Raw genomic sequence first — 22,235 nt, 5'->3', positions numbered from 1 at the left:
GCTAAACAGGAGAGAGAAAAAGTAATAACGGAAAATGAAAACAGGGAACTTAGCGATACCATCAAGCACATTACCATTCATGTAGAAGTCTCAGAAGAAGACAGAATAGGGGGCAGAGAATTTATTTGAAGAAATAATAGCTGAAAACTTCTTGAATCTGGGGAAGCTAACAGAAATCCAGATCCAGGAGGTACAGAGAACCTCTAACAAAAGCAAAGGAGGTCCACACCAAGACACATAATAATTAAAATGGCAAAAAGTAGTGACAGAGAATTTTACAAGGAGCAAGAAAAAAGAAAACAATAACATAGAAGGGAAACCCCATTATCATCTTTTTGGAGAAATCTTGACATTGAACGCCCAGCCTACACCAACTTAAACAGGTTGATAGGTCAAATTGTTTTCCTCCATCACTGCTTTCCTCAGATTCGATGGAGCCCTGAATGTTGATCTGACAGAATTCCAGACCAACCTGGTGCCCTATCTCTGCATCCACTTCTCCTTGGCCACATATGCCCATGTCATCTTTGTTGAGAAAATCTACCATGAACAGTTTTCTGTAGCACAGACCACCAATGCATGCTTTGAGCCAGTCAACCAGATGATGAAATGTGACCCTCGCCATGGCAAATATATGTCTTGCTGCCTGTTCCTTCCCAAAGATGTCAATGCTGCCACTGCCACCATCAAGACCAAGCATACCATCCAGTGTGTGGACTAGTGCCCCACTGGCTTCAAAGTTGGCATTACCAGGCTCCCACTGTGGTACCTGGTGGAGACCTGGTTAAAGTACAGTGAGCTGTGTGTATGCTGAGCAACACCACAGCCATTGCCAAGGCCTGGGCTCACCTGGACCACAAGTATAACCTGAGGTATGCCGAGAGTGCCTTTGTTCACTGGTATGGGTGAGGGCATGGAGGAAGGAGAGTTTTCTGAGGCTTGTGAGGACAGGACTGCCCTTGAAAAGGATTATGAGGAAGTTGGTGTGGATTCTGTTGGAAGGTGAGGTTGAAGAAGGAGGAAGGAATATTAAAGTTAATGTCACAAAGGTGCTACATTTATAGGAAAGCTTATTCTGTTTTGGACATTGAAAAGTTGTGCTCTGATCAGCTAATTTGTATGTAGCAGTGTATATTCTCATATACAATTACTGACCTATGCTTTCAAACACAAAGCCTTGTTACAGACCCAAGTTGTCCATTTCTCTGATGGGTTTATGGGTTTGAATAAAGTATTCCCTGTCTTAAAAAGAAAAAGAAAAAGAAGAAGAAGAGGAAGACAAAGAGTACAGACCTGCTAGCCTCTTCCTTTTGGTTCTCTTGTGTGATCTGACTTTCTTGGTCTTCCCTTACTCTAATTTGACTGAGTCCCAGAAATTTGATTTTTATTTTCACTGTTCTCATCTTTAATGCTACTACTCTCATTTTTCAGAATTCACAGCCATTGTGTTTAGATAAATCTCACTAGCTACAGTATTATCACTGTTACCAATGAGACAGAAGCTACTATAGAGATGTCTTAATACATTTGTTCATTCAGCAAAAATTTATTAAGGGCTAGGCTATGGGGCATACAGAAATTAATGCACAATATAGCAAGACCAGTCACTCCTTCTCTATGTACCACTTTTTTTTTCTTAATAACACCTACCAGCAACTTATATATTATTTATTCACTTATTATTTGTTATCTTACTCATTTGAATATAAGCTCCAGATGTAGAAATTTCACTTTGTTCACTAATGTTTGCTTGGTGCTTAGAACAGAGCCTGCAACATAGTATAGGTAGAACTCAGTCATCTTTAGTGAATGAATGAAAAGGTTCGTACTGTTAACTCAGTTCTTTAGCCACTGTTAAGTTTTTTATTTCTCAGAATCATGGGGCAGGGACAAAGGAATGGAATATGTGGGTAGGAAAGGAGAAAGGATGAGTTTTAAGTATCATTTTTGGATTTGTGTTTCAGTGTATGCATATGCCTGTGGTGAGGGTTAAACTTTACAAGAAATGCTTTATACTATTCTAGGGAGAATAAGGCACTTTAGGGAAAAAAACTGGCTCAGATGTCTGAAAATAATGCTAATTATTATTTATAGTTAATAGCTATCATTTATGCTTAAATTCTACCTATTCCACAATTACAGAAAATAGATATGATTCAGTGTCTCACTTTATACTTAAAAAATTTTTTTACATCATTGAACTATACACAAATACTCAGTTTTTATATTTTATTGCTGAAAAGATGTTTATAACTTAAAAAGAAGTAAAAACCCTAAGTAGGAGTATCATATCTATTTAATTCATAAAGAAACCAAAGTCTTATATAATTTGAATTTGTCCTAGAAGCAGAGGGGGGTCACAGCTAGATTTTGAAAAGTAGCACTTTCTCATTCTTAAAGAACCAATCATTAGCATAAGTTTGAAAATCAGCAAATGAAGAGATTGGAAGCCCAGTGTTCTAGTTTACTGGGTCTCAAGCTTGACCTGTTCCTGAATCACCTGGGGGTGCTTCTTAACAAATTGCTGAGCAGATCCCCAGCATTTCTGATTCATCTGGTCTGGAGTGAGGCCTACCTAAGAAGGTGCGCTTCTAGTAAGTTGATGCTGTACTGTCTCTCAGCTCTAAACCCACCCTCCATGCTCCTCCAACTGATGCTGGAGCTGGGACCCTCTACCCAATTTCTTCTTTGCCAGCTCACTCCCTCTGAGGCTCCACGAACAGACTACAAGGCTGGAGCAGGACGAAGGGACCGGCTCCTTCTGTCTGCTTCCTGTGGGCTTTCCATGTGCTTGTGGCTCTGGATTGCCTTAGAAATGCGGCTTCGTTCCGGCCGTAGCACTTCCTTTCCAGAGCATCAGCCAGATCCAGTTTGCAGTTTTCCTAGCATTTCCAACATAAACTTCATTGTGCATCCCTTCACCAGAGACACCAGCCAGCAGATGCCTCTTTTTCAGGGGTCTGGGTTCTAGGCCCTTTTGAATTCAGGGATACCAGCAGCAGCTGAACCGCATTTCTTATTTGAGTTAGCTATGCGCAGTCCCAAATGAAGGGACGCATAGCCCATCAGAATGGCATAACAATTACTTTAAACTGAAGACATCTGAGATACAGCAAGATGAAGAAAGAAGCCTTTTCTGAGTCTCCCTTATCTGATAAAGGCAGAACTTTCTGAAAAGAAGCCACCATAAATCCCCTTGGTGCCAGCTTCCAGCCAGGAAGGAAACTAACGTTTAGCACCCAGATGGGACACTGCATAAACAAACATCAGAAGCTGCCATACATATTTCACACAGAAGTCCTCTCTCTCCCCTCCCCCTTCACTGATATACAAACCCCCTATTCCTGGCTGTTCAGGGAGTACTCCCCAAACTTTTCTCTTACTAATACATTGTCAGTTGATTCACAGGGTCCCCCACCACCTAAGCTGGTAGACAGAAAGTTCTTCCCAACAGTACTTTATGACTTAACTCAGCTTATGTTTCCCAGTCTGTGAAATGAGGATGATAATAGGTTGCTATGATATTTAAAGTAGCTACATAACATAGAGCACAAGTCATAATCTTTTTGCTGGTGGAGGGTCAAGCCTCCATGCTAATGGCTGCTGACTGATCAGGGTGGTGGCTGCTGAAGGCTGGGGCAGCTGCGGCAATTTCTTAAAACAATAATAAAGTTTGGTACATCTACTGACTCTTCCTTTCATGGCTTCTCTGTCACATGAGATGCTGTTAAATAGCATTTTACCCACAGAACTTCTTTCAAAATTGGAGTCAATTCTCTCAAACCCTGCTGCTGCTCTATCAATTAAATTTATGTGCTATTCTAAATCCCCTGTTGTCACTTCAACAATCCTCATAGCACCTTCACCAGGAGTACATTCCATCTCAAGATTCAGGATAATTAATGAAGGTGACTACATTAAACAACAGATTTTCAATGTAGATGAAAAAGCTTTATACTGGAAGGTTTTCAATTTGCCCAGATCTATCAGAGGATTCACCAGCCATGGCAGCTCTTGCCTTAAAAAATGTATTTCTTAAATAATAAGACTTGAAAGCTGAAATGAGTCCTTGATCCATGGGCCACACAATGGATCTTGTATTAGCAGGCATGAAAACAACATGAAATCTCATTGTACATTTCCATCAGAGCTCTTGGATGACCAGCTGCACTGTCAACGAGCAGTCATATTTCAAAGGGAATCTTTTTTTCTGAGCAGTTCTCAGCAGTGGGCTTATAATATTTGCTGAATCTATGCTGTAAACAGCTATGTTGTCATCCAGGCTTTGTTGTTTCATTTATAGAGCACAGGCAGAATAGATTTAGCATAATTCTTAATGGCTTTGGAATTTTTTAGAATGGTAAAGGAACATTGATTTCGACTTAGAGTCACCAGTTGTATTAGCCCCTAACAAGAGTGTAAGCCTGTCATTGGAAACTTGAAGCCAGGCATTGACTTTTCCTCGCTGGTTAGGAAAGTTCTGGATGGCATCTTCTTCCAATAGGCTGTTTCATCTACATTGCAAACCTGTTTTTTAGTATAGCCACCTTCATGAATTATCTGAGCGAGATCCCCTGGAGAACTTGCTGCAGCTTCTGCAACAGCACGTGCTGCCTCACCTTGGACTTTACGTCATGGAGATGGCCTCTTTCCTGAAACCTCATGAATCGACCTCTGCTAGCTTCAGACTTTTCTGCAGCTTCCTCTCCTCTCTCAGCCCTCATAGAATTGAAGAGTGAGGACCTTGCTCTGGATTAGGCTTTGGCTTAAGGGAATGTTGTGGCTGATTTGATCTTCTAACCAGACCACTAAAACTTCCTCCATATCAGTAATAAGTCTGTTTCACTTTCTTATCATTATTTTGTTCACTCGAGTAGCACCTTTAATTTCCTTCAAGGACATCTTTGCATTCACAACTTGGCTGTTTTGTGTCAGAGGTCTAGCTTTCAGCCTGTCTTGGGTTTCAACATGCCTTACTAAGCTTAATCACTTCTAGCTTTTGATTTAAAGTGAGAGATGTGCGACATTTCCTTTCCCTTGAATACTTAGAGGCCACTGTAGGGTTATTAATCCTAATTTCAAGATTGTTGTGACTCAGGGAATAGGAAGGCCTGAGGGGAGAGAGAGGAAGAGCGAGAGATAGAGAGGTGGAGTAGGAGACAGAGAGAGAGCGTGCGAGGAATGGCTGGTAGATGGAGCAGTCAGAACACATACATTTATCGATTAGGTTTGTGGTCTTACATGGCACAGTTTGTGGTGCATCAAAACAATTACAATAATAACATCAAAGATCACTGATCACAGATCACCATAACAAATATAGTAATAATAAAAAAGTCTGAAATATTGTGAGACTTGCCAAAATGTGACAAGAGACACGAAGTGAGCAAATGCTGTTGGGCAAATGGTACTGACAGACGGTTGATGCAGGGTTGTCATAAACCTTCAATTTGTAAAAAAACACAATATCTGGGAATACAATAAAGCAAAGCACAATAAGAGGAGGTATGCCTGTACATAGTTTTGACTGTTGTTCTGTTTTAAAAGTATAACTCAACTCAATTCTTTCCTTTTGAACGGCTGTAATACATATCACTCTAGAAACTGATTTCTACAAACTGAACCTGTTAAATCATATGTCTTGGCAGGTTTTATAAGGAAAAAAATAACTCACCCCCCAAAACATCACATTGTATACAGGTTTGGGGTAAGACAGTTCAGCCACAGCTACCAGGGAAGCTCCTTCTTTTCTTTTCTTTCTTTTTTTTTTTTTTTACTGCAACCCAATTTTTAAATTATTAGACCTAGGTTTTTTTTTTAAATATGAATTTCTATATTTTAATAAACAAGTAACTACATAGATTCTTATTTGATAGCTCAACCAACCCTGGAAAACTGCTTAAAGTGGAGCAATCATGTTAGTCTGGCTGTTAAATAAGAACCAGAGATCAAAATTGTTGAAGAGGAAGGGAAGAAATTATTTTATCAGGGAAACAAGCTCAGAATGGCTATGCTGCAATTGAACATCCCTTGGCTGGTCAAGTTGGCAGATGCTGATAATAATGTGGCTTTCAAATATCATACACACACATACAAAGCAAAAAAAATTAGAATAAAGGATCAGAGGTATATGTCTCCATATACAGAACCATATTCTTCCCTAATGATACATCTTACCAAAACAGAGTATGTTTACATAATAATATAACTTCCTTCCAAAAGGTAACTTAGATGCAGAGAATAAGAGAACTCACGTTCCCCATATTCTATAAAATGTTAAGTTACTAAGTAACTTAAGTTACTTAAGTAAGAATTTGTGGCACAGCTGAATCTTAACATGTTCTAAAACAACTAAGTTCAAACTTTTCTACTAAAAGACATACACGTATTTACAGTCCACGAACTGCACAGAGAAAAAGCTCTCTGGGCGTTTAGCTTCTGTTCCTTTTTTTTTTTTTTTTTTGAGAGAGAGAGTGAAGGAGCAGGCGTGCACATACATGTGTGCGTGAGTTGGGGGAGGGGAAGAGGAAGAGAGAGAATCTTTTTTTTTTTCCCCTCAAAGATTTTATTTATTTATTTGACAGAGAGAGAGAGACAGCGAGAGAGGGAACACAGGCAGGGGGAGTGGGAGAGGAAGAAGCAGGCTCCCAGTGGAGGAGCCTGATGTGGGGGTCGATCCCAAGACTCTGGGATCACGCCCTGAGTCGAAGGCAGACGCTTAATGACTGAGCCACCCAGGTGCCCCAGAAGAGAGAGAATCTTAAGCAGGCTCCATCCCCAGTGCGGAGCCCAATCTCACGACCTGAGCCAAATCAAGAGCTGAATGCTTAACTGAACCACCCAGGCACCCCTATCTCCCATTCCCAAAGTGGTATCAGAGAAGTCCTCAATTCCAAATAGTTTATTTCAAAGAATGGTGAATTGACTCAGATCTAGACATATGAAGAATATAGATTATTATGATTCAACTATTATCATGTCTCAACTCCTCCCATCTCTTTGGCCTATAAAAGACAACCGGTGTGTGTTACTCTTCCTATTTTTCCACTACTTCATCCCTGTGAACTATTTATACTGATGATGCCTAAAATTATTTTCCTTTTATCCTGTATGTTTTTAGAACATCGTGCTCAGTTCTCTCTTTCATGTTTTGTATGTACCTATTTTTCCTGGAGTGGCACTGTGCTACAGGGCGTGACACCACAGAGCACTATTCTACAGAATAGCCAGAACTGCAGCTGTATGGAAGCCATGGAAAGCCCCCTGCTAAAGCTCTTAAAGAGACCAGTGGGGCTAGGCAATGCAGTCCTAGACTCAGAATATCAATATTTTCCTTGTATCCACTCCTGTGGATGAAAGCCACTGCCTAGAGCTTTAAAGTACCGTGGGTCATGATGGTGGAAACTGTAAAAAGAAATTCATCAATTAATACACTTCAACTCACACAACTGATCAGGAGGAATGAGAAGAAATGTCTGGGTACTCCACTTAGACAACTCTTTCGACTTCACCTCATATTCTCTGTAATGAACTCACCATTTCCCCTCTACCAATATCCCTGTATCTGTAGAGATACTATTACTCTAGTCCCATCCTCAACTCAAAATACCAAATGATTTAAAACTCATTCTTTTCTTAACTGACAAATTTACTGTCATCAAATCCAACATTTAGGAGTAGACCAGATTTGTGCCATCAATGCATAAGGAGAAGAGATGGACATGAGGAGGTGAAATTATCTGACTTATTTCTTTTCTCATTGTATGTCAAGACTTAAAGACTGTTTTTAAAGGCTTTAAAGGCTTAAAGATTGTTAAAGATTGGGAAGGTCAAAAGAAAGCCAGAGTAGCAATACTCGTATTGGACAATTAGACTTTAAAACAGACACTGTAACAAGAACAAAGAAGGACTCTATATAATAATAAAGGGAACAAGCCAACAAAAAGATATAATGATTGTAAATATTTGTTCACCCAACATGGGACACCCAAATACATAAAGCAGTTAATAACAAATATAAAGGAACTAGTCAATAATAATACAATAATGGTAGGGAACTTTAATACCCTACTTACATCAATGGACAGATCATCTAAACAGAAAACCAACAAGGAAACAATTCCTTTGAATGATACCCTGGACCAGATGGATATAACAGATATATTCAGAACATGCCATCCTAAAACAGAATACACATTCTTTTCAAGTGCACATGAAACATTCTACAGAACAGATTGTATATTAGGCCACAAAAAAAAAAGCCTCAACAAATTTAAAAAGATCTTTTCTGACCACAATGCCACGAGACTATAATTCAACCACAAGAAAAACTCTGGAAAGACCACATATACATGGAGGTTAAATAACATGCTACTAAACAATGAATGGGTCAACCAGGAAATAAAAGAAGAAACAAAAAGTAAGGGTGCCTGGGTGGCGCAGTCGTTAAGCATCTCCCTTTGGCTCAGGGTGTGATCCTGGCGTTCTGGGATCGAGCCCCACATCAGGCTGCTCTGGTAGGAGCCTGCTTCTTCCTCTCCCACTCCCCCTGCTTGTGTTCCCTCTCTTGCTGGCTGTCTCTGTCAAATAAATAAAATCTTAAAAAACAAACAAACAAACAAAGTAAATGGAAACAAAGTTGAAAACGTAATGGCTCAAAACCTTTGGGATGCAGCATAGTTCTAAGAGGGAAGTTTATAGCAATATAGGCCTACCTCAAGAAGAAAGAAAAATCTCAAACAACCTAACCTTACACATAAAGGAGCTAGAAAAAGAACAAGAAACAAAACCTAGCTTACTGAATTAATGCTGAAGCCTCTTGTTCTCCTAAGCCAAAAGAAGACACTATTTGTTGCTATTTTTTATTGACACTTAGAAAAACAGAAATGGAATGATAAGCTCAAATGAATAAATAAACCAGTAGCACAAGGACAAAACAAACAAAAACAAAAACAAAACAAAAAACAAAAGCAAAATCTAAAACCTAAAACCAGCAGGAGGAAATTAATAAAGATTAGAGCAGAAATAAGTGATACAGAAACAAACAAACAAACAAAAAAACAGATCAATGAAACAAGGAACCAGTTCTTTGAAAAAAATCAATAAATTGATAAACTTATAGCCAGATGTGTCAAGTAAAAAAGAGAAAGGACCCAAATAAATAAAATCACAAATGAGAGAGCAGATATAACAACCAACACCACAGAAATAAAATCATAAAAAAATATTATGAAAGACTATATGCTAACAAATTGGACAATCTAGAAGAAATTATTAAATTCCTAGAAACATATAACCTACCAAAACAGGAAAAGCAAGAAATAGAAAATTTCAACATACCAATTACCGGCAAAGAAATGGAATCAGTAATCAAAAAACCCCAAACAGTCTGGGTCCAGATGCCTTCACAGGTGAATTCTACCAAACATTTAAAAAGTTAATACCTATTCTTCTCAAACTATTCCAAAAAATTAAAAAACGAAGGAAAACTTCCAAATTCATTCTATGAGGCCGATGTCACCCTGATACCAAAACCAGGTAAAGCCCTAAAAAAGAGAACAAATGGCTAATAATTCTGATGGACACAGAAGCAAAAATCCTCAATAAAAAACCAGCAAACTGAATCTAAAAATACAAGAAAAAAATCATTCACCATGATAAAGTGGGATTTATTCCTGGGGTGCAAGGACGATTCAACACTCACAAATCAATCAATGTAATACATCATATTACTAAAAAAAATGGAGTGCCTGGATGACTCAGTCAGTTGAGCATCCAACTCTCAATTTCAGCTCAGATCATGATTTTAGGTTCATGAGACTGAGCCCCACGTTGGGCTCTGCACTCAGCGGGAAGTCTGCTTTGAGATTCTCTCCCCCCTCCCCACCACTCCCCCCGCTCATGTGTGTGCATGCTGTTTTAAAATAAGTAAGTCTTAAAAAAAAAAAAAGAGATAAGAACCATATGATCATTTCAATAGATGTAACATTCATTCATGATAAAAAACCCTCAACAAAGTAGATTAGAGGGAACATACCTCAACATAATAAAGTCCATATATGAAAAACTCACAGCTAACATCATCCTTAATGGAGAAAAACTGAAAGCCTTTCTCCTGAAGTCAGGAACAAGATAGGATGACTCACCACTTTTATTCAGCATAGTACTGGAAGTCCTAGCCACAGTAGTCAGACAACAAAAAAAAAATAAAAGGCATCTAAATCTGTACGGAAGAAGTGAAACCACTATTTGCAGATAATATGATACTATATATACAAAATCCTAAACACTCCACCAAAAACTTGCTAGAATAAACAAATTCAGTAAAAAGAGGGTACAAAAATCAATGTATAGAAATCTGTTACATTTCTACACACAAATAATATATCAGAAGGTGAAATTAAGAAAACAATCCCGTTTACAATAGCACCCAAAATAATAAGATACTGAGGAATGAGCCTAACCAAAGAGGCGTAAGACCTGTACTCTGAAAATTAAAAAACACTGATGAAAGAAACTGAAGATGACACAAAGACATGTAAAGACATTCCATGCTATGGGTTGGAAAAACAAATATTGTTTGTTTTTTTTTAAGATTTTATTTATTTGACAGAGATAGAGACAGCCAGCGAGAGAGGGAACACAAGCAGGGGGAGTGGGGAGAGGAAGAAGCAGGCTCATAGCAGAGGAGCCTGATGTGGGGCTCGATCCCATAATGCCGGGATCATGCCCTGAGCCAAAGGCAGACGCTTAACCTCTGTGCCACCCAGGCGCCCCGGAAAAACAAATATTGTTAAAATGTCCATACTACCCAAAGTAATCTATAGATTCAATGCAATCCCTATCAAAATACCAACAGCATTTTTCACAGAACTAGAACAAATAATCCTAAAATTTGTATGGAACCACAAAGGCTCCTGAATATCAGCCAAAGAAATCTGGAAAAAGAAAAGCAAAGCTGGATGCATCACAATTCCAGACAGGTTATACTACAAAGCTGTAGTAATCAAAACGGTATGGTAATGGCACAAAAACAGACACATATATTAATGGAACAGAGTAGAAAACCCAGAAATAAACCCACAATTATATGGTTAATTAACCTTTGACAAAGCAGGAAAGTATATCTAATAGGAAAAAGTCTCTTCAAAAAATGGTGTTGGGAAAACTGGAGAGCAACATGCAAAAGAATGAAACTGGACCACTTTCTTACACCATACACAAAAATAAAGTCAAAATGGATGAAAGACCTAAATGTGAGACCTGAAACCATAACAATGCTAGAAAAAAGCATATGCAATAATTTCTTTGGCATTGGCCATACCAACTTTTTTCTAGTTAGGTCCCCTAAGGCAAGGGAAACAAAAGCAAAAATAAACTATTGGGTCTTCACCAAAATAAAAAACTGCACAGAGAAGGAAACAACAAAACTAAAAGGCGACCTAGGGAATGGTAGGACATAATGCAAATGACGTACCAAGGAAGGGTTAGTATCCAAAATATGCAAAGAGCTTATAAAACTCACTACCCAAAAAACAAATAATCTAATTAAAAAATAAGACATGAACAGATGTTTTTCCAAAGAAGACATACAGATGACCAACAGATATGTTAAAAGATGCTTATCTCCATTTATCTACAAGAAAATGCGAATCAAAACTACAATGAACTATTACCTCACACGTGTCAGAATGGCTAAAATTAAAAACACAAGAAGCAACAGGTGTTGGCAATGATATGTAGAATAAGGAACGCTCTTGCACTGTTCGTGGGAATGCAAGCTGGTGCAGCCACTCTGGAAAATAGATTTCGAGATTCCTCGAAAAGTTAAAAATAGAAGTACCCTATGATCTAGCAATCACACTACTGGATTTTTTTTTCTTTTTAAAGATTTTATTTATTTATTCAACAGAGATAGAGACAGCCAGCGAGAGAGGGAACACAAGCAGGGGGAGTGGGAGAGGAAGAAGCAGGCTCACAGCAGAGGAGCCTGATGTGGGGCTCGATCCCACAACGCCGGGATCACGCCCTGAGCCGAAGGCAGACGCTCAACCGCTGTACCACCCAGGCACCCCACACTACTGGATTTTTATCCAAGAAATACAAAACACTAATTCCAAGGGATTCATGCACCCTGATGTTTATAGCAGCACTGTTTACAATGGTCAAGATATGGAAGCAGCTGAAGCGTCCATCAACTGATGATGAATGGATAAGGAAGACGTGGTGTGTACACACGCGCACACACACACACACAGAGGAATATTATTCAGCCATAAAAAAGAGTGAAATCTTGCCATTTGCAACAATATAAATCGAGCAAGGTACTAAAATGCTAAGTGAAATAAGAGAAAGAAACACCAAATGATTTCACTTATTTAGGGAATTTAATAAATGAAACAAATGAGCAAAGGGAAAAGAGAGAGAGAATGACAAACCAAGAAACATTCTGAACTATAGAGAACAAAGTGGTGGTTATCAGAGGGGAGGCATGTGGGGGGATGGATGAAACAGGTGACGGGGATTAAGGAATGCACTTGTCTTTATGAGCACTGGGTGACTAAAACTTAAAAAAAAACTTTTATAAGCGATAGTAAAACTTTTGTAAGTTATATACAGTAAAATGTTCAGAAAAACAGAAATGTCATTGTACAATTTAGGTGAGCACTGGAAATATTAAGGTATTATAGACCTAGGGCAGAGGTTAAGTAATTAAATAGGACTCTGCATCTCTTCCAGTAATTAGATATTTCTGAAAATAGACATCATTACTTATTAATCACATTATTCTTAGCAAGAAAAAAAAACTTTCCTGGCTTTTTGTTATACAAATTTAAAAAAACAAATATAGTGCACATCATTCTGTTGTGTATTCACATAAACTGATATAAATGAGAGCACAAAGCAGTGAAATTGTAATGAAGGTAATTCTACCCAGCACTGATTTACATTGCTATACATTTCTTGTGTTATACTTCTGTGTATTTCAAGTATGTATGGATTCAGTTTGAAAAGACAGCTGATGGATCCCTTCTATGAGAAAGGTATTATTTTTTTTTAAAGATTTTATTTATTTGACAGAGAGAGACAGAGCATGAGCAGGGGGAGCAGCAGAGGGAGAGGGAGAAGCAGGCTCTCCACTGAGCAGGGAGCCCGATGTGGGACTTGATCCAAGGACACTGGGACCATGATCTGAGCCGAAGGCAGACGCTTAACCAACTATGCCATCCAGGTGCCCTGAGAAAGGTATTATTATATAGATTTTAAGAAGAGGAAACTAAGGTTCAGAGACCTAGCCAAGATAGAAGTGACCTAGGGATTGGAACTCAGGTCAGCCTGACTCCCAAGTCCATTTTGTTTATACCAAATTTCTCTCATTTAGCACATAGTTATCTATTTGCATATTGCTATTAATTTAATACTTGCCATATATCTTCTTCATTACTTTGCGACCTCAATCACAATCTTGAAGAGTTACTAGTTCCATGTCACAAATCTAAACTCCTCTGACAGGCTCTCCAGCCCCCTTAAAATGAGGCCCCACTTGTACCACTCAATCATGCTTCCTACTCTCCAGTCATTCCCATCAAATGGTCCAATCAAATATAAAAATTATTGAAGAGAGGGAGGAGTTAAGATGACAGAGGGGTAGGAGACTCTAATTTTGTCTGGTCCCCGGAATTTAACTAGAGAGTTATCAAATCATTCTGAACACTTGTGAAATAAATCTGAGATCAGAGGAAAGAATTGCTACAATTCTATAAACAGAAAAGCAAGCACTGTTATGGAAGGTAGGAGGTGCAGAGATGTGAATCTGGGGTGATATATTGGAAGACACAGAGGAGGGGAAGGAGCTTGCTTAAGAAGGGTACCACAAACTATTATAAGTGGCAGAGTGCAAAATCAGAATTTTTAGAAGTCCGCCACAGTGGCGGATGTCCCTGGCTTCAAGGTGCTCAGGTGGCAAAGTGGGGCAGAATCCCAGGTGGATAGTGTGGTCTCAGGATCCCCGGTTTCACAAGAAGTTTGGGGTGCCTGAGTGTGGCAGAGTTCTCAGGCATTGGAGTAGGGAAACCGGTTGAGGACAGGGAGTCTAGGCACCAGCTTTCTGCTTGGTGTTGCCCTAACCTGCGAAACACTGCACAGTCTTGCAACCACTCTCCAGGCAGGGCCCATCAAAAGGCAGAAGTGTGGGGAGGCCCCATCCTCTCCCAGGAGGAATGGCGTGGGTTTGCGCCACAGGAGTCCATAAAGTTTGGAGACTGGAAACTGGGCTGCATGCCCGAGATAAAAATGCTCAGTCACAGACCAGGTGAATACAAAATTCAGATGGAAACCAGTGAGACAAGAGTGATTGCTTTTCTGTGAGGGCTCACTGAAGGGTGGGGAGCGTGAACTTTAAGCTCTGGGGCTAGAGAGCAGGGTGCCACCATTTTCATCTCCCCATCTCAGCTGAAAGCCGTCAGGGAGCAAAACAGCGCCATATAGTGGAATCTGGAGCTGTTTGCATTGAGCCCGGTCCCCTGGCAAGGGAGGCACAATTCCACAAGGGCAAAGACACTTGAGAATCAGTGCAACAGGCATCTCCCCCAGAAGACCAGCAGGAACAACTAGCTAGCACCAAGTTTACAGAGAGAACTGCAAAACTTCAGCTCTTGGGGAAAACAGTATTAGCATTTGGGATTTTTAAATTATTCTTTAGTCTTTCAGTTTTATTTTTTTTCAGCTATTTTATTTTTTCAATTCTTATTATTTTTAAATTTTTGTTTTTATATATACATTATGTACATTTTTAATTTTTGGTTTCCTCTCATTGTATTTTATTTTGTTTTGGTATATATATAAGTTTTCCTTCTTTCCTATTTTGGGATCTAGTTTAACAAACAGACCAAAATACACCCAGGATCTAGTTTAGTGTTTTGTTCTGCTTTACTTTTTGTTTGATTTTTTTATTTTGTTTTGTTTTTGTTTTCTTCTGGTTTGTTTTGTTTGTATTTTTCTGGTATTGTTATTTTTGTCTTTTCTCTTTCTTCTAATCTTTTCTGGACATCATGACAGAGGGAGAAACTCACCCCAAAAGAAAGGAGGTAGTACTCACTGCCAGGGATTTAACCAATACAGATATAAGTAAGATGCGATAACTAGAATCCAAAACAACAATTATAAAGATACTAGCTAGGCTTGAAAAAAGCATAGAAGAACTAGATACTCTCTTATTGTAGAAATAAAATAACTAAAATCTTATCAGGCCAAAATTCAAAATGCTATTATGGAGATGCAGTCACAAATGGAAGCTCTAACAGGGAGGATAAATGAGGCGGAAGAGAGAGTCAGTGATATAGAAGACAAAATGATGGAAAATAAGAAAGGTAAGAAAAAGAGAAAAACAACTACTGGGTCATGAAGGGAGACTTGGAGAAATCAGTGACACCATAATGAGGAATGATATCTGGATAACAGGGGTCCAAGAAGATGAAGAGAGAGAAAGAGAGGCAGAAGGTTGTTTGAACAAATTATTGCTGAGAACTTCCTAATCTGGTGAAGGAAACAGGCATTCAAGTCCAGGAAGCACAGAGAACCCCCCTCAAATATCAACAAAAATAGGTCAACACCATTACATATAATAGTGAAGCCTGCATATTTCAGAGATGAAGGGAAAATCCTGAAAGCAGCTCAGGACAAGAGGTCCTTAACCTATAAGTGCAGAAACATAAGGCTGGCAGCAGACCTGTCCATAGAGACCTGGCAGGCCAGAAAGGACAAGCATGACATACTCAAGGTGCTAAATGGGAAAAACATGCAGCCAAGAAAACTTTATCCAGCAAGGCTGTCATTCGGAATAGAAAGAGAGACAAAGAATTTCCAGGACAAACAAAAACTAAAGAAATTCGTGAACACTAAATCAGCTCTGCAAGAAATATTAAAGGGGTTCCTTTGAGCAAAGAGAGAGACCTAAGGGAAAAATAACCAGAAAGGAACAAAGAGAAACTACAGAAACAGCAACTTTACAGGTAATACAATGGCTGTAAATTCATATCTTTCAGTAATTACTCTGAATGTAAATGGACTAAATGCTCCAATCAAAAGATATAAGGTATCAGATTGGATAAAAAAACAAGACCCATTGATATACCGTCTACAAGAAACTCATTCTAGACTCAAAGACACCTCCAGATTGAAAGTGAGGGGGTGGAGAACCAGTTATCATGTTAACGGACATCAAAAGAAAGCTGGAGTAGTAATCCTTATATCAAACAAGATTTTAAACCAAAGACCAAATAAGAGATGAAGAAGGGCACCATATCATAATAAAGGGTCTATCCAACAAGAAGATCTAACAATTATGAATATTTACGCCCCTAATTTGGGAGCAGCCAAATATATAAACCAATTAATAACAAAATTAAAGAAACACATCGATAATAATATAATAATAGTAGGGGACTTTTAACACCCCACTCACAGCAAGGGACAGATCATAGACAATCAACAAGGAAACAAGGGCTTTGAATAAAGGACCAGATGTACTTCACAGATATATTCAGAGCATTCCATCTAAAGCAACAGAATACACATTCTTCTTGAGGGCACATGGAACATTCTGCAGAATAGATGACATACTGGGTCACAAATCAGGTCTCAAACAGTATAAAAAGACTGAGATTATACCATTCATATTTTAGACCACAATGCTTTAAAACTTGAATTCAATCACAAGAGAAAATTTGGAAGAAACACAAATACATGGAGGATATAGAGCATCCTACTATAGAATGAATGGGTCAACCAAGAAATTGAAGGATTAAAAAAATACATGGAAACAAATGACAATAGAAACATGACAGCTCAGAACCTCTGGGATGCAGCAAAGGCGGTCCTAAGAGAGAAGTATACAAGCCTTTCTCAAGAAACAAGAGAAGTCTCAAATACACACCCTAACCTTATACCTAAAGATGCTGGAAAAAGAACAGCAAATAAAGCCTAAATCCAGCAGGAGAAGAGAAATAATAAAGATTAGAGCAGAAATCAATGAAATCAAAAAAACAGTAGAGCGATCAATGAAACTAGGAGCTGATTAACTCTTTGAAAGAGTTAATAAGATCGATAGACTTCAGGCCAGACTTATCAAAAAGAAGAGAGAAAGAGTCCAAATAAAAAAAATCATGAATGAAAGAGGAGAGATCACAATCAACATCAAAGAAATGCGAACAATTATAAGAGAATATTATGAGCAATTATATGTCAACAAATTAGGCAATCTGGAAGAAATGGATGCATTCCTAGAAATATATAAACTACCAAAACTGAAAAAGAAATAGAAAATATGAACAGACTCATAAGCAGAAAAGAAATTGAATCAGTAATCAAAAATCTCCCAACAAACAAGAGTCCAGGGCCAGATGGCCTCTAAGTGGAGGCTTACCAAAGAAGAATTAATAGCCATTCCTCTGAAACTGTTCCAAAAAATAGAAATGGAAGGAAAACTTCCAAACTCTTTCTATGAGGCCAGCATTACCTTGATCCCAAAACCAGACAAAGACCCCATCAAAAAGGAGAATTACAGACCAATAGCACTGATGAACATAGATGCCAAAATACTCACCAAGATACTAGCTAATAGGATCCAACAGGACATTAAAAGGATTATTCACCACAACCAAGTGGGATTTATTCCTGGGCTGCAAGGGTGGTTCAACAGCCATAAATCAATGTGATACACTACGTTAATAAAAGAAAGGTTAAGAACCTTACTATCCTCTCAATAGATGCAGAAAAAGCATCTGACAAATATAGCGTATTTTCTTGATAAAAACTCTCCACCTTGTAAGGATAGATGGAACACACCCCAATATCATATAAGCCATATATGAAAACCCACAGCAAATTTCATCCTCAACAGGGAAAAACTGGGAGCTTTCCCCCAAAGGTCAGGAAGATGACAGGGATGTCCAGTCACACCACCGCTGTTTAACATAGTACTGGAAGTCCTAGCCTCAGCAATCAGACAACAAAAAGAAATAAAAGCATCCAAATCAGCAAAGAAGAAGTCAAACTCTCACTCTAAGCAGACAACATGATACCCTAAGGAGAAAACCTGAAAGACTTCACTAAAAAATTGCTAGAATTGATAGAGGAATTCAGCAAAGTCACAGGATATAAAATCAGTGCACAGAAGTCAGTCGCACTTCTATATACTAACGATGAGGCAGAAGAAAGAGAATCAATCCCATTTACAACTGCATCAAAAAAATCATAAGATACCTAGGAATAAACCTAACCAAAGAGGTAACCATCTGTATTCCGAAAAGTATAGAACACTTATGAAATAAATTGAGGAAGACACAAAGAAATGGAAAAACATTCCATGCTCATGGATTGGAAGAATAAATATTGTTAAAATGTCTATACTACCCAAAGCAATCTCCACATTCAATGCAATTCCTATCAAAATACCATCAGCAATTCTCATAGAGCTGGAACAAACAATCCTAAAATTTCTATGGAACCAGACAAGACTATGAATAGACAAAGGAATATTGAAAAAGAAAACCAAAGTTGGAGGCATCACAATTCCAGGCTTCGAGCTGTATTGCAAAGCTGTAATCAACAAGACAGCATGGTACTGGCACAGACAAATTGATCAATGGAACAGAATAGAGAACCCAGAAATGGACCCTCAACTGTATGGTGAACTAATCATTGACAAAGCAGGAAAGAATATCCAATGGAAAAAAGACAGTTTCTTCAACAAATGGTGTTGGGAAAACTGGACAGCCACATGCAGAAGAATGAAACTGGACCATTTCCTTACACTTATACAAAAATAGACTCAACATGGATGAAAGACCTAACTGTGAGACAGGAATCCATCAAAATCCTACAGCAACTTCTTGCTAGATACGTATCCAAAGACAAGGGAAACAAAAGCAAAAATGAACTATCGGGACTTCATCAAGATAAAAGCTTTTGCACAGCAAAGGAAACAGTCAACAAAACCAGAAGACAGCCAACAGAATGGGAGAAGATATTTGCAAATGACATATCAGATAAAGGGCTACTATCCAAAATCTCTAAAGAACTTATCAACACCCAAAAAAACAAAAAATTCAGTCAAGAAATAGGCAGAAGACATGCACAGAAATTTCTCCAAAGAAGACATTCAAATCCAACAGACACATGAAAAAAATGCTCCACATCACTTGGCATCAGGGAAATACAAATCAAAACCACAGTGAGATACCACCTCACATAGGTCAGAATGGTTAAAATAAAAAACTCAGGAAACAACAAATGTTGGTGAGGATATAGAGAAAGTGGAACCCTCTTGCATTGCTGGTGGAAATACAAACTGGTGCAGCCACTCTAGAAAACAGTATGGAGGTTCCTCAAAAAGTTAAAAATAAAGCTACGCTATGACCCAACAAGTGCACTACTAGGTATTTACCCAAAGGATACAAACATAGTGATTCGAAGGGGCACATGCATCCCAACATTTATAACAGCACAATAGCCAAACTATGGAAAGGGCCCAGATGTCCATGAACAGATGAATGGATAAAGATGATGTGGTATATGTATCACTCAGCCATCAAAAAGAATGAAATCTTGCCATTTCACTCATGTGGATTTCACTCATATGTGACATTTAAGAAACAAAACAGATGAACATAGCGGAAGGGAAGGAAAAATAAAACAAGACAAAATCAGAGAGGGAGACAAATCCTAAGAGACTCTTAACTATAGGAAACAAACTGAGGGTTGCTGGAGGGGAGGTGGGTGGGGGGATGGAGTAACTGGGTGATGGCATTGTGGAAGGCACTTAAGTAACGAGCATTGGGTGTTGTATGCAACTGATGAATCACTGTTTTACCTCTGAAACTATTAACAGTATATGTTAATATAAACAATAAATAGGAAAATTTCTTGAAGGCTAGGCACAATACTACTTTAGGTACTCAAAATATTTGACAATAAATATTAGTTTGAGTCAGAGATCCTGCCTTAACTAAAACTTTGAAAATTCCTTATAACTATGAGAATTCTTTTAGATAGCATTTCTGAGAAATGTGTTATACTTTCAGATATCCTTACAAATATTTAGTTTAAAATTTAAAAACATACATAATGGGGAAAAATGTTTGACTCTGTCCTTCAATATTACTTAAGTCTCAGAAAGTATCAAAATAATTATTCTCTTTCACTTTCAGTCCTAAGCATGAAAACATCTGATGCTAATCATGGTACTTCTCTTAAAAATCTTTGTTGCTTCTAGTTGCCTAGACATACTTTGTTGTACAAGGCTCTTTACATTCTGTTCTTAATCTACCACTCAAGTCAAGTATTTTACCACTCCCTCTACTCCTAGCCACAATGAACTTTTTAACCATTATTTCTATACTATGTGGAATGGACTAGATGTTTATGTACCTCCAAATTCACATGTTGAAATCCTAATCCCCAGTGTGATATCATGAGGTGAGGCCTGTGGGAGGTGATTATGTCACGACAGTGGAGAGCTCAAGAAAGGGAATAGTGTTCTTATAAAAGAGACCCAAGAGAGAACTGTTGTCCCTTCTGCCATGTGAGGACACAGTGAGAAGATGAACGTCTATGAACTGGGAAGAGGGAACAACCAGCACTGAATCTGGCAGCATCTTGATCTTGGCTCAGTCTCCAGAAACCTAAGAAATAAATGTTTGTTGTTTAAGCCACCCAGTCTATGGTATTTTTGTTATAGTAGCTCGAACAAGCTAAGATATCACGTTAGCCCCCTTTATAAAACTCTCTGCGCCTTTTTATGTGCCATTTTAATTTTCTGTTTTTCTCTCCCCCCACTCCTCCTGCCATGTTTTCTTTTTTTTTCTTTTTGGCCCAGTATGCTCCTATTCATTCTTCAAGACCCAGTTTGAATGTCACCTCCTCTCAGAAGTCTTCAGGGATTTTTTAAAGGCAAAGTGATTGTTACCATCTGTTGTATGACTACTTTCCTAAATAGGTAGTAAGCTTCAGGGCATCAGAGAAACTGTTTTAATAATCTTTGTATCTCAGCACTTGGTTCACAATGGGAGCTTAATGAATGCTGAATCAATGGAAGAATATCTTGACAGTCTGTGAGAAACACAGTTGTCTTCCCACTTAAATACAGCCATTTATAATTTTTCTGTAGCCATAATATAACAGTGAGCAACATGAGCTTATCCTGACATTTTCAAGGCCTCCATAGGTATTTTTGGAATTAAATAAATATCCTAATGATCCATAACTGCTTACAAAGAACTTTTAAAATATCTTTCTGTAATTCCTTGAGCATATCAAAGTTTCTGTATTTTATTTTTCTCTAGAGAGAACTGAACATTTAGAAAGCAATTTACAAAGCAGAAGCAACTTAAAACAAATGATTGAAGAAAAAAGAGGCAAACAAAACAAAAGACTTGTAACTATAGAGAATAAACTGGTGGTTACTGGAGGGGAGGGAGGTGCGGGGACGGGTGAAACAGAGGAAGGCAATTAAGAGTACATTTACTGTGATGAGCGCTGAGTAAATACAAAATTGCTGAATCACTATACTGCGCAGCTAAAACTAATACAACACTGTAGGTTAATTATACTAAAATTAAAAACATTTTTTTTAAAAAGCAGAAGAAACTTACTTTATTTCGATCTTGTACAACCAATACTTTTCTAGTATTTTCATCAAATACAGCTCCTGCTGGGGGAAAAGTAAAAGATAATTGAGAAATATTAATTTCATTCACCTTAGACTCCTCCCATACTCCTATCTGTGGTCATCAATATCGTACCCATCCTGGAAGGCCTAGTTCAATTACCACCTCACCTATGAACGCTTTTAAAATCTCTCCAGCAATAAACTGACTGCTCAGTTATTCAGGTTATTTTAGCAACTTGGAATACTGATGATGGTTCTAACATATGCTAAGTTGTAGCATAATCAGTTGCATAAGCGTCTTCTCTAGATCTTCTATTCCTGATGGTACATAGTTAAATAAATTAATCTTTCTATCCTTCTGTAGCATTTATTTTAATGTCAAATCTTAAGTGCTTAAAAATATTTATTGAATAAATGAAGTGACTTTGCCATTCTCATTTTTATTCCTTGAATCGCCATGTATAGAACATGGGTTGTGCCCCTGATGATCTAAGTCTCAAATATCTCAATATTCAGTTCAGGATCTCCCTGAAGCCACTTACATTTTTTTTTTTTCTAAAGATTTTAT

General features: G+C 38.1%; 1 protein-coding gene across 9 annotated transcripts in view; it reads right to left on the bottom strand.

Moving 5' to 3' along the window:
- The window catches only part of NUDT6 (nudix hydrolase 6), a 44,841-nt gene that overhangs the window by 15,422 nt on the left and 7,184 nt on the right, over positions 1-22,235 (bottom strand). For 8 of the 9 annotated variants that reach the window (XR_004625849.1, XR_004625850.1, XR_004625851.1 and 5 more), the window contains exon 3: positions 21,651-21,709. Coding sequence is in view for 5 of the 9 variants with exons in the window: in XM_034661652.1 (XP_034517543.1) it covers positions 21,651-21,709 (59 nt within the window). In the remaining 4 variants the exon portion in view is untranslated. The remainder of the gene's footprint in view (positions 1-21,650; positions 21,710-22,235) is intronic. The other variant, XM_034661656.1, reaches the window with a different exon arrangement.

The sequence above is a fragment of the Ailuropoda melanoleuca genome, chromosome 5 (assembly GCF_002007445.2).
Source record: "Ailuropoda melanoleuca isolate Jingjing chromosome 5, ASM200744v2, whole genome shotgun sequence".
Classification (NCBI taxonomy): Eukaryota; Metazoa; Chordata; class Mammalia; order Carnivora; family Ursidae; genus Ailuropoda; species Ailuropoda melanoleuca.
The sequence above is the reverse complement of the archived record's forward strand: the minus strand, read 5'-3'. Positions and strand labels throughout refer to the sequence as shown.